This window comes from Sabethes cyaneus, chromosome 3, assembly GCF_943734655.1.
Source record: "Sabethes cyaneus chromosome 3, idSabCyanKW18_F2, whole genome shotgun sequence".
NCBI classification, from domain to species: domain Eukaryota; kingdom Metazoa; phylum Arthropoda; class Insecta; order Diptera; family Culicidae; genus Sabethes; species Sabethes cyaneus.
In genome coordinates, this window is record NC_071355.1 from 221415882 (window position 1) to 221429416 (window position 13535).

A 13535-nucleotide genomic window follows, 5' to 3' on the forward strand; every position below is an offset into this window, starting at 1 on the left:
GAAGAAAAATCAACAAAAACTATAGTACCACACATTTTGCCTGAACACTAGCACCATTTATGATCGACATTCCCAAATATCAAATAACAACAGGAGTATCCCTCGAACTAGCAAGTATTTTTTATGGGGCATTCCCCTTCTTTTGTTAAAAAGCGCCACTTTGACCAAAACGGAGACATTCCCAACTAAGCCCAAATTTGAATAGACGGTTTAATCGGTGCAAAGAATGGAAAACGAGTGCTATGTCTGTTTGTGACAGGACTGTGAATGAAATTTTTTTATTGTTTATATACAACCCGTCATTTTATGTCAGTATCTCTCAAAACCATGAAAGTTATGATGGACAACAATTGTTTTATGGTATGGTTACAGACGGTAGATAAAGTACAGACACGCAGAGAAAAACTGCCTAATTCGGCACTTTTTTCGTTTATTTCAAAATTTGGCATTTATACAATAACATAATCCAAATTATTTATGTTTTCTTATGTTTTATGCCAATCTGTATCATATGCCATCAAAACCTATATACCGTTAAACAACCCAATTGGAATTTAAAGCATTATGTGGTATATTGAGTTTAACTGATCCAGATGTTAATAGTAAACCAATAGTTTAAGGTCTGCACTGACGATCTGACATGACACATAGAAGAAAATCCATTAAAAACCATCGTCCTACACATTTTGCTTTCACACTAGCACCACAGAGAACAGACTACCAGGTAATCGACAAAAAGTGTGTAAAAGATTTTTATGTAATCTACGAGTAATTCTCAGATCCCTGTCACGACAGCTGTCAGCCGTCTCCGATAGTGCAACCGTAGTGGCTTCCATAGTAACCGCAGTGACTGCTCCTGTGAATGTCAAAACCGAACGGTGCCCTTCAGAAAGTTGTACCCATCAACCGCCATTATCGCTCGTGGAAAGCTGGATAAGCCAAACGTCAAACAGACCTAGTGAGAGTTATTTTTTGCTGGAGCAGCATAGGAAAATGAACTACTCTCAGGAGCCGTTCAAATATTACGTAACGCCAAAAACGCCATTTTTACGAGCCCCCCACTCCCTTGTAACAAGTTGTAACAATTGTTCCTTACACCCCCACCCATACCCGTAACGCGTAACTTTTGCAGCTGTATGTATATGCTCTATCGCTTTGCCGATGATCGCGATACAGTAACTTAATGCAATTTACCTGGCAAATATCGAGCAAATTAGTTTTTGTGTAATTTTGTATACATTTTCTAAGCAGTTTATTTTTTCGAGACTTTTGTTTTTTAAATTACGCGTAACATTATCGCTCAAAGCCCCCTCCCCACAGAAAATGCGTAACAATTTGTAACTCAAATTCAACATACCCCCACCCTCTGCTGCGTTATGTATTATTTGAACGGCGCCTCACTCGTTCTGTTTAATATTTGGCTTATTCGCTCATTTCAAATGTTGGTCGACAAATGTCGGGCAGTTTGTGGTTCCAGTTTTCGAGTAGTTGTTGACATCTGATGATTTTTGTTTCAGCAAATCTGGCATCTCAGGCAGCTGACCCAACGTGAAACCGAACTGTCAAATTGTCAGGCTTCCACACGGCTTTGAGATTCTAGTTTTCCGAGTTTTCCTTTACTTAATTTTTTAAATATCATATTCATAGCTTTCGAATTACTGAAATACATACTTCTTGGCTGCAGTTCTTTTCAAGTATATTAAACATGTGGTCAGATACATTACTCATTGTTTTTATTTCGGTGTGCACGGCATTTCTCGGAGAGGGTAAGACGAATTAGGCATATTAGTGAAATGAGTTTACAACATTACAAAGTTATTTTTAGGTTTGACTTGGTTGATGGTGTATCGCACAGAAAAATATCAAAAACTCAAAACCGAAGTTGAAAAACAAAGCAAAAAATGTATCAGCCTAGTCGCAAACATGTTGTCAATTAATATTTATATCAACTTATTCTATTACAGTGGAAAAACGAAAGGAAATCCATGGGGATTCGTTAGATAAATCCCATAAAAAGAAAATCGAGCGAGATGAGGAAAAACTAAAAAATAATAATCGTGACTTGTCTTTAGTAAAAATGAAATCAATGTTTGCTACCGGTTTTGCTTTCACGGCTTTACTAAGCATGTTCAACAGCATGTATTATACTTAATGCTACTTAAACAAGGCACTTGGTAAAACCTGTATCGTTTTTACAGTTTTGACGGGCGCATTGTGGCACGCCTGCCTTTCACCCCTTTATCATGGATTCAAGGATTAAGCCATCGTAACCTGCCAGGAGATGACTACACTGAGTGTTCGTTTATTTTTCTGTATATACTATGCACAATGTCGATTCGACAGAATATACAGAAACTACTAGGATTTGCGCCGTCGCGTGCAGCTAGCAAGCAAGCTGGTGGATTATTCGGGCCCACCCCAGGACAGTTCAAATAAAACGTCAACTATCAGTTAACGAGACAAAGATTAACAGTCAACAAAACGAGGAGAAAAATAAATATGCAGTTGAATAGTTATACATTTATGAATCTAAGGTGAGCCAAATTAGATTCCTTATTTATTAGACTAGATTTAAATTTTACGTCGCTTGCGTAGCATCGTTCATCGTTCCAGGTTAATCATCAACTAACAATCATTCATCTTATGGTTAATTCACTGCTTTCCGTCTGTAGTACGGTAAGGCCGCAATGCGTGAAGAATGCCAAGAATTAGAAATAGTCTAAAATTTTGAAATATATGTAAGTACAAAACGAAACGTACCTTGCGTTTAATTTATGCACAGCTATCCTTGAACATGCGCCATTATCATACAATATTAGCTTCATATAGTGGTTGGTCAACGAGGATCCTATCAAATCCAAATCGAGTTAGATCAATAGTACGGAATTCACCATCAATAATCATTTCAGCTATAGCCCTGCCGACGGCTGGCGTTTGTTGTATTCCTGTCAATGTGAATAAACTTAAAATTTCAAATCACTTTAATATATGAAATAATTACCATGGCCACTGAAACCTGTCGCAATGTATAAATTATTGTAGTACGGATGCGGGCCAACAATGCCATTTTCGTCAAATGTGTTATATTCGTAGTAACCAGCCCACGCACTCTTCATTTTTATGGCTTCGAATGTGGGTACTAAATGAGCAAGATTTGGCCATACGCTGCTGTCAAAGTAGGAATAATCTACCTCCAAATTATCAGCAGCCGGTTCCTCCTCAGGGAGGGGACTTTTTCCAGCGAGGTAATTTCCACCCAACCCGTCTCGACGAAAATACGTTCCTGTTGGGTCGATTGTCAATGGCGTGTTAATTCCAGGCCCACTGTCGTTTTGACACTGGAAAACATAAACGTAACGTTTTCGTGGCTCAACGGGAAGTGGTACACTTAGCATATTCTTGCCAGTGCCAATACGTGCCATTTTCGCCACATTCCCTGATTGCGCGCCAGCAGCGATAATGGCGATAGAAAATTTCACATTTCTTAATTCACCGTCTTTCATTCGGATGGAAACTTTATCCAAGCCCTCCAGGACCTCGGTAGACGATGAGTGCGTGGTCAAAACATCTGGCAGCTCGCGACATTCGAACCCCACTACTTCACCTTCAACATAATGCGCACCATATTCAATGGCGCGTTTTTTAAAGCCATACAAGAGCGCCCAAGGGTCAAACCAACCTTCTTTCTCCAAACCATGACAACCAATTGCTATTCCGTCCGTATTCATCCAAGGAAAGCGCTCTTTTAAACGGCTAGCAGTAAGAATTTCATTTTTTGCTCCAAGCACATTTTGCAGTTTTGAATTTTGCTGTAATTGCTCTGCCCCCTGTTCTGAAGCCAGCATTAGGTAACCAAAAGGTGTAAAATTCACATCGACCTCGCTTCCTAGCAGCTTCTTCACGTCACGCAAGAACTCCGCGCCATACAAACTCATCTGGATGTTCTCTACGATCGAAAACTGTTGCCTTAATCCTCCGACAGATAGACATGTAGATGCTTTTTGGTATGTTGAATCCTTCTCTACTACTACCACGTTGAGTCCTTCACGGGCACGTTTTTTAAGCCAATAGGCAATTGAAGATCCTACTCCACCACCACCTATGACCAGCACATCACAATGGGTTTGGAAATCCTCCTTTCGGTAACGTGAAAGATAATCATCCACCGTTTCTTCATTGGCCGTTTTTTTCGGTAAAATAAAATTTTTAACTCTCTTCATATCATTGCCCAACAATTTAAGAGTTCTCGAAACCGGATTTTCTGCACTTGCCTCAACACGTGCCACGCCAACACGTCGACTGCCATCATTTTTATTTGATACGTCGGATGCAAATCTGCAAATACGAGGTACTTTCCGCTGAAGGGAGGACTTACCTATCCGAAACATATTGTGCTACCACTGCAAACTACCGACTTGTGAAATACTTATATGATAATAAGTTGTATCTGTTTGAATGAAAAAACGATCGTTATCTTATCATGTTGTTTGTTTTGAGATTGTTGTAAGTTTAAACTATGATATTGCAGAATTACTAATTACACATTTCCGAAACAATATTTTCTATACTTGAAGACAATTACCTCAGAAATTAGATAAGTGTAATGTTTCCCTAAAGTGTTTTTGATGCATGCTCCAATATTTCACATCAGAATCCTTGTTATTTATACACTTTGTACACCACAATTTTATTATCACGAGCTTCTAATTCTATGTTCTATCCTCTATACCTCATCTTAGCCTTAGGTAAAGTGCAAGAGGGTAAAACCTAAAAAACGGTACAGCACAGAGAGGCTATCAGGGATGCCAAGTTTTTCTTAATATATCTCTGACTACACGAAAAAAGGAATAAAACTGCACGAAAATTTTACACCGAAAATAACAATGCAAATTGCGAAATGAAACTAATAGCCCATTTGAAGATAGAATTAACAAAAGGGCGAATGTCGCAAGCGTAAACAAACCGAGTGAGGGTTGATTTTCCTATGCTGGTCCAGCGAAAAGTAACTCTCACTCGTTTTGTTTACATTTGCGACATTCGCCCTTTTGTTAATTCTATCTAGATTTGTATATTCAATCCGGGTTGGAACTGGATGAATTTTATCTGTCAGATAGGAGCAAATGAACACAAAAAAAATCATCCGGTTCCAACCCGGTTTGAATAAACAAATTCGCTACTAGTTTGAATCGTTTCGGTAACTTCAGCGCACTTTTTCGTCATATTCCAAGCAATAAATGTGCCGAAGACACCTAAACGATTCAATCTATAAAATACCATTTTTAAGAGCGATTGCGCTCATTGGATGGTAAAATTTTTCTTGCAATCAGCAATATTACTTTTCCCTATGGAAATATTTTTTCAACCTTAATAAATGTCGACCAACATTTGAAAAGGGCGGATAAGCCAACTGTCAAACAGAACGAGTGAAAGTTATTTTATGCTGCAGCAGCATCAAATGTTAGTCGGTATACGGTGAGTGGTTATGGACCAGAAGGTGGCGGGTTCAATTCCCGAAAAAATACATGCATTTTTAATTAGCTTACTTATACGAATTAAAGTTATCCGAAATTAAAAATATCGCGTTCGACAATGTTAAGGGAAAATCAAAATATCGCGTTCCATTGTTTTAAATTTAAAATAGATTTTTTTGGCTGCATAAAGGCTGATGAGACGTTGATTAAGCGACTGGAAAAGCATATTGCATAACTATTTCTCGTTCTAAAAATAAAATTGACAGCATGGTGCAAACTGGCTGTTTAAAAGTGCGCAAAATCCTCTATTAAGCTTCATTGCAGCCTTAAAAGCAGCTATTAACAAGCTCGAAGCTTGATAAAATCACCAGATTTACATGTTTAAGAGCTAAAAACAGGGTTTTTACTTCTAAACCTAAACCATAGTTCAGCCACAGGCTGAATAAAAACAGCTATAAAAGCGTTTGATCAGCCTGAAATTGTTAATTGGTCAGGTAACACAGTAGGGGTTATAATATTAATTATATATACGTAATACTGTCTGAAAGAAAAGTGCCAAAAAATATTTGGCAACTTTGCGTGAAATAAAAGAGAACAACGAATTTTCGTGCAGAATACATTTCATGTTCATCTGCAAGAATTATAGGTAAATTTCTGATGGTGGTGTTCTGTTGCGCGTTTGATGCTTTAATAATTGGATTTTATAAGAACTAAATAGTGTGAAAACTCAACAGTCCTGTGCATATTTTCATGCTTACAAGTTGTGCATGAGAAACATCATATTTGCAGGGGCGAATACCAAACGTTAGTTCGTGAATCTGTGCAGGTAATTTGCTACCTATAAAGTGTGCTTGCAGTGAGAAAGTGAAAAAAAAAAAATGGAAAAAGCCACTGGAGGAAGCCGGCTTTGAAAATAATCTATTTTTTGTGCATCGCTTGAAATTTTTTTATTTTGTTTATAATTTACCGTTTTAATTTGCAGCATGCGACGTAAAGCTGTTTCAAAGGGCTCTCCGGAAAAATCTTCCCGACGTTCGTCTAGAAGAGGTCGCAAGTCTCCGACAGTTAGCCCTGAGAGAGATGCAGCCGACAAAGAGGAACAATGTGAAGGTACGGAAGAGACTTTAGAAGAGCATAAATCTGACAACAGTGACTCGGAACGAGAAGAACCGGATTCCCGAAAGAAAAGTAAGGGTCGCCGTAATGTTAAATCTAGGGCATCCGAAGAGAGGACAGCTAAACCAAGAAGAAGTGTCCGTCGTAAATCGCAATCTGTAGATCCTTCAGACAAGGAAGAAAGCGAGAAAGAAGAAAATGGTGAACAAACAGCTGAAAGGGATACAAATGTTATGGAAACAATTCTGGAAGAAAAATCAGAAGAGGTTCATAATACAACAACAACATTAGATGAAGCAGAAGTTCATGTACAGAGCGAAACGCTTGTGGATCAGACACAAGAAGATAGCGACAAGCAAAAAAAGGAGTTGGTAAGTTTAGATGTTGTTAACGGAGAAGAAACGGCAATATCAGTAGAAAAAGTTGCAACTGATTTAGGTGAACAGTCTCGAGAATCAGGAGAAGTTGATTCAGAAAGTGTGCAGGATGACGAAAGTCAATCGGCAAGTGTATTACAAAAAGCTGCTGATACATTGGTTTGTGCAAAAGATACATCTTCATCGTTACCGGTGCAGCCATTAGTACAAACACCTAAAACGGCGCGCAAGTCGCGCTTCAGATCTCGTTCCCGTTCTCCTATCCCAGCGGAGAACGCCAACACTGAAGAACCTGCTAAACCCGTCGATGATAAAAATGATGAAGAATTAGAAGCTGGAGAAATCAAAGATGAACCGATACTCAAACAAAGTCCAGATAAAAAGACAGTCGAGGAAAAGGTAGCACGCAAACCTCTTCAACGAAAACGACGTTGGCTATCGTCAAAAATCGATACCAAATCAACAGTTATAACTATTTCCACCGACTCTTTGAAAAACATTATTTCTGAACCAGTGCAACCGGTACCTTTGTCGGATGTAAAACTAGAATCGTCTCCAGAGCCTGAAGAGATAGTAGATAGCAATGAAGAGCAGCCATCAGATGAGCGAAGAAGGTCAAGAGACAAACCGGCATCAAAGTCATCCGAGAAAGAGAATGTCGATCAGGATGCTCAGGGCGATGCGTCTAAACCAAAATCATCGGAAAAGATCGTAGTGACCCGGAAGATCAGTATTGTTAGTGACAACGGCACTAGTTTGGCGGCAAGACCACCAAGTCCGGCTCGACACCATTCCAGCAACATTTTGTACATCACAAATTTGGTGCGGCCTTTTACAGTGCTACAACTAAAAGGACTGTTGGCACGAACCGGGAAAATAATCGAGAACGGATTCTGGATTGATAAGATAAAATCAAAGTGCTACGTTAAATATGAAACGGAAGAGTAAGTATGATTATTGTTAAATTACATCTGTGATGGCCAAAAAGTCGCATTTTCAGAGAAGATGTAGGTATCTTCAAACGTTTAATATATGATTTCTACTTACTTTGCCCAATTTAGCGAAGCGGTTGAAACTCGTCACGCACTGCACGGCGTCCGATGGCCGACATCAAATCCCAAATGTCTAAATGTTGATTTTGGAACCGAAGCCGCTATGGAAAAGGCCATAATTTCTACATTAGATGACACCGGTACTACGCGTATAACAATTGATAATCCAAAGGAAGCAAAAGATTTCGGCTGGAGCCGTGATGCGGTGAAGCATGAGGTATTATTGTTTGTCAGAAATTGTTTATAATCCACCTATCACACGAAATATCTGTTTGTATGATCGTTTATTTAAGGACATGCACGTCTCACGACCTGTTCGTGAATGGGACCTGGGGAAAAAGGATGCCTTCGAACATGACCGGGAACGTGAACGTGAGGGAGATCGCAGTGGCCGCGACAGGGATCGAGAGCGCGACAAGGAACGCGACAGGGACAGAGAACGGGACCGTAGCAGTCGCAACGACGAGGGAAGAGCTGATCGAAGCCGCAGGCGTTCGATGGATCGGGAATACGGCAGGGATCGAGATCGGAGGCGTACCAGTACTAGCTTATCTCCAGGTTGTCTCCTCATACTAGTCAATAAAAAAAGCAATAATTTAACTTATACATCTTTTTTCCGATGCAGCGCGCAAATTCAAAAAGAAGGAAAACGAGCCTCCCATCAGATTGTTGGACGATCTTTTTAGGAAAACCAAGACTACACCATGTATCTATTGGCTGCCGTTAACAGCTGAACAAGTGAGTGGCAAAACATTGATTAAAACATTAAGCTTTCTTTTAATCAATGTATCTCTTTAGATCATAGAAAAGGAAGAACAACGTCGCAAGAATTTAGTTGAGACCCAGCGTCGCCAAGAGGAGGCACGGAAACATGAAGAAGAACGTCGTAAAGAACGAGACCGCCGCGACCGCGAGCGTCGCGAACGGGTTCGTTCCAATTCGCGAGATCGCCGTCGTCGTTCTCGTTCACGTGACGACGGTCGACGACGTCACCGTTAAATGCTCCATGAATCTAAATAAACGAAACAACAGAGTAAGAGCTAACAACTAGAACATAATGGATAAGCAAGGAACGACAAATTTAATAATATATTAACTCGGCAGAGATTGCGATCTAATGGACGGACATCATGGACAGGCGTAGCGTGGAGTTTTAAGTAAAATAGTGCAAGACAAAGAGATACTACTTTCCAGGGTTACCCGCTCGCGTTGAACCGGGTACTCTCGGCGACGAATCCCAATAGGGTCTGTGCGCAATATTATTGTTTTTTTTTATCATTACCTTTCATTCAGATTTTAGTTTACCTTCGGTTTGTTTCATTTTTTTTTTTTATTTATTCATTTAACAGTGACAATACTGTTTTAGTTATTTGCAGCATTTTCTGTGCGTTTTGTGTTCGACGCTTCTAAGTTTGAGCACACTTTAACCGCCAACTTTTTAAAATTGTAAAATAAATTGGTGATATCATTATTTACCTTTATGGGCAGAGCATCGTTCCGTTTTTAGTAACAAAACAGGCATTGCTCTAATTTGCCATTCAAAATATGTTTCTATTCTTAACCCTTTCTGTAAACTCAAGTTTACAAAATAATTGAAAACTTTACTCATCTATGACTTGATAGAAATAATATTCGATACACACACAGCTTGCGCAATAATAATAACAATATAATTAATTAGTCTAGCAGTTGATCGTAGCTTGCCAGAAATTCGAGTTTTAGCGGGAGAAAACTGCAGTTCCATGAAGAAACAGTTAAATCCAATTACTACACTCAGTGACAAATGTTATCCTCACAGGTCAATAAGAAACCTTCTCTTCTATGTATTGTGTATTTCCATCAGAAGCTGAGCACGCACGCATATGCACGTTGCAATTTGGTACTGCAACCATGGGGCAACTGCGACTGAGCGAAATGCTAAACCTATGAGGATCATCTGGAATTCCTGCATGCAACAGACTGAGCAACTGAGCAGGCAAAGCACTATCTACCAATTCGCATACACATAGCTGCTAAAAACAGGATAATAATCGGCATGAAGTTCAGCTCGTAAGGTATGGCACGTCTCCTATCATCAATTCAGCTAGATACGAACAGATGCAACGTAAATTACATGCTGTCTCCCTGGAACCTTGATTTAGCAATTTAGCTGACTGACCGACAGTGCTCGTCTACAAATATTCACAATATTCCACGTGATTTCCGTTGTACAACCATCGGTTTGGCACTCAGATCAGATTGCTGTCAAATCCAACAATAAACGGAATCAACTACTGTATCATCGTAAGCAGGCATTGTGAATATTTAGCTGATTGGAGTAAAGCGTCGTAAAACGGAGTTGTTTAGCAGAACACTTGATAGTTACAAAACAAAAACAGCGGAGAAATAATAAGTTTGAGCTTGATGGTAATGAATTACATGATTTTCAATTCAAATTGTCAGTAATAAAAACATGTGGGATGATTTTTAATCTGGAAGCAGAAAAAAAATAAATTAAAAACCAAAATCATCACGTTTTTATTTTCAGTTTAATTATAATAGAACAATCCTTTTATTAACAAACTCCCTTCTCTATCGTAAAATTAATGGCAATTTGCACAATTTGGGTGACACTTCTGGCCATTAACATTGCACCGACAACCACCAGAAATGTCGCCCGCACCACCTGGACCCCAGCGTGGTCCTCTAGTAACCCAGCAGATTTGTGTCTTGCATATTGTGCAGTTTAAACCATCGCATCCCTGATTTTTTACGATCAATATATGGCACTTTGGACAAGGCATTGCTACTCTGGCAGCAACCAAGTTTTTTTTTGCAATCTCGGATAGTTGGTTTTCATAGCTTCCATCGCCGTATTCCTCACAGGTCATATTATTATGAATAGCCTGAATGGAATAAAAGTCGATCAACTATATTTTTCAAATCAGCTTATCAGTACTTATCTTGTTTAAATAATTCAACTTTTACTTACCTTGCAACGCAAGCAATTATCAGCTACACAAACTGGACACTGAAAAATAGTGGCTGATTCATCCACTACTATACACCACCCATCGCAGTTGGGTGTTTTACAGTGGAAAGCATTTTCTGCCGCACTTTCGGCTTTTTTCAGTGACCGCTTTAGGTAAACGTCATAATCTGTTTCGTCAACCAGCTGCTTAATTTCTGGATCCTCAATTATAGTTTCACAAGCCTTTCCATTTTCTTGAAACGGGCATCGTACAACTGCATCGTTTGAATGTTTTACTGAACCAGCTAAGCATTCACGGCAAAATGTGTGAAAACAATCCCGTACAATTAAGCCCTTATAGGCACCGATTTCGGCGAAACAAACGGGACATTCAAACGCTGCATGATACGGTAGTACCGATGCGTCCGTTAAAGCAACGACCAAGTTCGCATCGTCTTCGATGTTAGCCGGTTGCACATCCGAATCAACGGAGGCAAAAAGACGGTTCAAAAAATCCTGGTATTCACCAACTGTAAGAATAGCTTGCACTTCGCATTCCAACAAATTGCCTTCGCATTCAAATTGACCGTTGGGATACGGACAGGACATGGTGGCTGTTTGGAACAACGATTGCTTGATACATGCTCTGCAAAAACCATGCAAGCAGTTCTTTAACATAACGCCCTCGCCTGGAGGGGTCATGTTATTGCAAATAAAACATTCATCTTCCGTTATATTCAGAAACACGCCTTCGTGTTTCTCTAGTTCCAATAACTCTTGATACTGGTTTTTGTCAAACTGAAAAATCAAACTTTCAAATTAAAATAACGATTTACAGGTGCGTATATCTTTACCTTTTCCATGTTATTATATCTATTATATGCATAAAACTTCACGGTTTAGACAGATTTTATTTTACATTTGAAAAACGTAAAACGAAAAACGTGAAAACCCTAAAAATTAACATGGCTTACTAGTGGAATCATAATCAGAGCTGCCAGATTGTTGTTGAAAAATTAAAGGAATTAGTACTCGACCAAAGGGTTTCTAGTCAGACATACAAGTGCTTAGTAATCAGAGATTACATAATATATTTTATTGCTTATTGCTGTAGGGTAGAGGATTCATATTTCGCCAGTTTGATGAATCCAAAGCTTTTTTGCATATTTTTGGTCGACTAAAGAAATTATTTGACGAATGGTAAAATTAAGGGCATGTACTACCAAAAATAGTTAATACCTTTGGCTTTATTAATTTATCATGTATTATTTACAATTTGAAAATACCATCTCATACTAAGTGTATATTTTTTTACAAAATCAAAACGAGAGGCGAAAATACTATTGGGGAAAAATGTACTCAAACTGTTTCATTATTCAATTATTCTTGACTAATATGATTCTATGTACAATATTTCAACTAATTTTATACTGATTTCACTTTAAACTTTGGATAATTTGGAAAAAATTCATCAAAATTAAAGTGGTAAAATATGGTATCCATTTTTAGTCATGGATCCAAATTTCGCCACTTGATTTTTTTAAAACCGTTTCCGTTGGATGGTCTCTAGTTATGTAATTTCTTTTATAAAATTGCAGAAATTAGAATAAAATCAATAAAAAAGTTAGTTAACTAAATATCGATCATTTATCTTGAATATTACAGTTTCCTTAACGGTACAAAGTTTTAAAAGTGGATTAAGAGTTTTAATACTTCATCAGTGCCATTGACTCCACAAAATTCATTGCTATTCAATGCCAAAAGGACGACAAGTGAATTATTTTTGTAGAATCTTCGGGGGAATTATAACTCCTCTCCCCTTTAGGAGAAGGGGCTTCCATACAAATGAAATACAAATATCCTCATAACTAGAGAACTAATCAAGCAGATGGAACCAAATTTGCTATGTGGGGGGTTTTGGAGGAAGGAATTTTTTTATGATGGTTTTAGAGCCCTCACCCCTGTGGTAGAGGGATAAGGACTCTCATACAAATAAAACAGAAAATTTTACGTAACTAATCGAAGTAGAGAAATTTTGGACTCTTTCATAAAACATTAGTCAATAACAAGTCCACCAGAAACTAGCAATAGTAACATTAGATGATTCAGGGCGAGACGGACACAGTCCGGGAGTGTTGCCGGCGACCTGCCGTCGGAAGCGCCGGCCACTGCGGGGGAGGGGCAGCCCCCGTAGAGATCACCTCTATCTAGCTTTATTTATTTTTCTAGATCTACTGACCTCTATTACTTTTCTTCAGTTGGGTCACCCCAGCAAAATGCTACTTTCTACGAAAAGATTTTCCGTGAAATGGTACGAATGTTTAAATGCTATCAGATTTATTATCAATTTCCCACCCTTTCGTACGCGGTGAATTATAACCGTCGCGGGCGAAACCGTCGCCAGATTCGTCGCGGGGGCAAATATCGTTTATTTTGTCAAGTAAATAAATAGCTTACGTGCTAGACAAGCATAACATATACTTATAACTTACATACAGCCAGGCAGATTCTTTCTGCGACGATTCCAAGCTATCAAAAAAGTGAGCAGCGCGTTTTGTTACCAAAGAAA

General features: G+C 38.8%; 4 protein-coding genes across 9 annotated transcripts; 2 read left to right on the forward strand and 2 right to left on the reverse strand.

The window, feature by feature from the left end:
• The first annotated feature begins 1586 nt into the window (after window positions 1-1586).
• Window positions 1587-2748, forward strand: LOC128741184 (calcium load-activated calcium channel). 2 transcript variants are annotated; one of them, XR_008412201.1, is made up of 5 exons: window positions 1587-1766; window positions 1826-1903; window positions 1965-2139; window positions 2199-2534; window positions 2596-2748. XR_008412201.1 is itself a non-coding variant. In XM_053836803.1 (4 exons), the coding sequence occupies exons 1-4, from the start codon at window positions 1706-1708 to the stop codon at window positions 2434-2436; spliced, it is 552 nt and encodes a 183-aa protein (XP_053692778.1). In that variant the 5' UTR covers window positions 1587-1705; the 3' UTR covers window positions 2437-2748. The 2 variants fall into 2 exon arrangements, 1 of the variants encoding a protein (XP_053692778.1); XM_053836803.1 differs by having other exon boundaries at window positions 2199-2748.
• On the reverse strand, window positions 2498-4728 carry LOC128741183 (FAD-dependent oxidoreductase domain-containing protein 1). 2 transcript variants are annotated; one of them, XM_053836802.1, is made up of 4 exons: window positions 4583-4728; window positions 3002-4447; window positions 2781-2945; window positions 2498-2719 (listed from the first exon to the last, which is right to left on the reverse strand). In XM_053836802.1, the coding sequence occupies exons 2-3, from the start codon at window positions 4386-4388 to the stop codon at window positions 2806-2808; spliced, it is 1527 nt and encodes a 508-aa protein (XP_053692777.1). In that variant the 5' UTR covers window positions 4389-4447; window positions 4583-4728; the 3' UTR covers window positions 2498-2719; window positions 2781-2805. The 2 variants fall into 2 exon arrangements, with proteins under 2 accessions (XP_053692777.1, XP_053692776.1); XM_053836801.1 differs by having other exon boundaries at window positions 2499-2666; window positions 2761-2945.
• A 1417-nt stretch (window positions 4729-6145) lies between these two features.
• LOC128741182 (apoptotic chromatin condensation inducer in the nucleus) lies at window positions 6146-10511 on the forward strand. 4 transcript variants are annotated; one of them, XR_008412199.1, is made up of 8 exons: window positions 6146-6297; window positions 6454-7908; window positions 8026-8233; window positions 8310-8574; window positions 8642-8754; window positions 8815-9049; window positions 9121-10070; window positions 10158-10511. XR_008412199.1 is itself a non-coding variant. In XM_053836800.1 (7 exons), the coding sequence occupies exons 2-6, from the start codon at window positions 6455-6457 to the stop codon at window positions 9013-9015; spliced, it is 2241 nt and encodes a 746-aa protein (XP_053692775.1). In that variant the 5' UTR covers window positions 6146-6297; window position 6454; the 3' UTR covers window positions 9016-9049; window positions 9121-10511. The 4 variants fall into 4 exon arrangements, 1 of the variants encoding a protein (XP_053692775.1); XR_008412200.1 differs by having other exon boundaries at window positions 10166-10511; XR_008412198.1 differs by having other exon boundaries at window positions 9121-9261; window positions 9860-10511.
• Window positions 10512-10598: 87 nt separating this feature from the next.
• LOC128740760 (ranBP-type and C3HC4-type zinc finger-containing protein 1-like) lies at window positions 10599-11829 on the reverse strand. The gene is made up of 3 exons (XM_053836325.1): window positions 11821-11829; window positions 10988-11764; window positions 10599-10901 (listed from the first exon to the last, which is right to left on the reverse strand). Exons 1-3 carry the CDS (start codon window positions 11827-11829, stop codon window positions 10599-10601), a joined length of 1089 nt encoding a protein of 362 aa, XP_053692300.1.
• Window positions 11830-13535: the final 1706 nt, after the last annotated feature.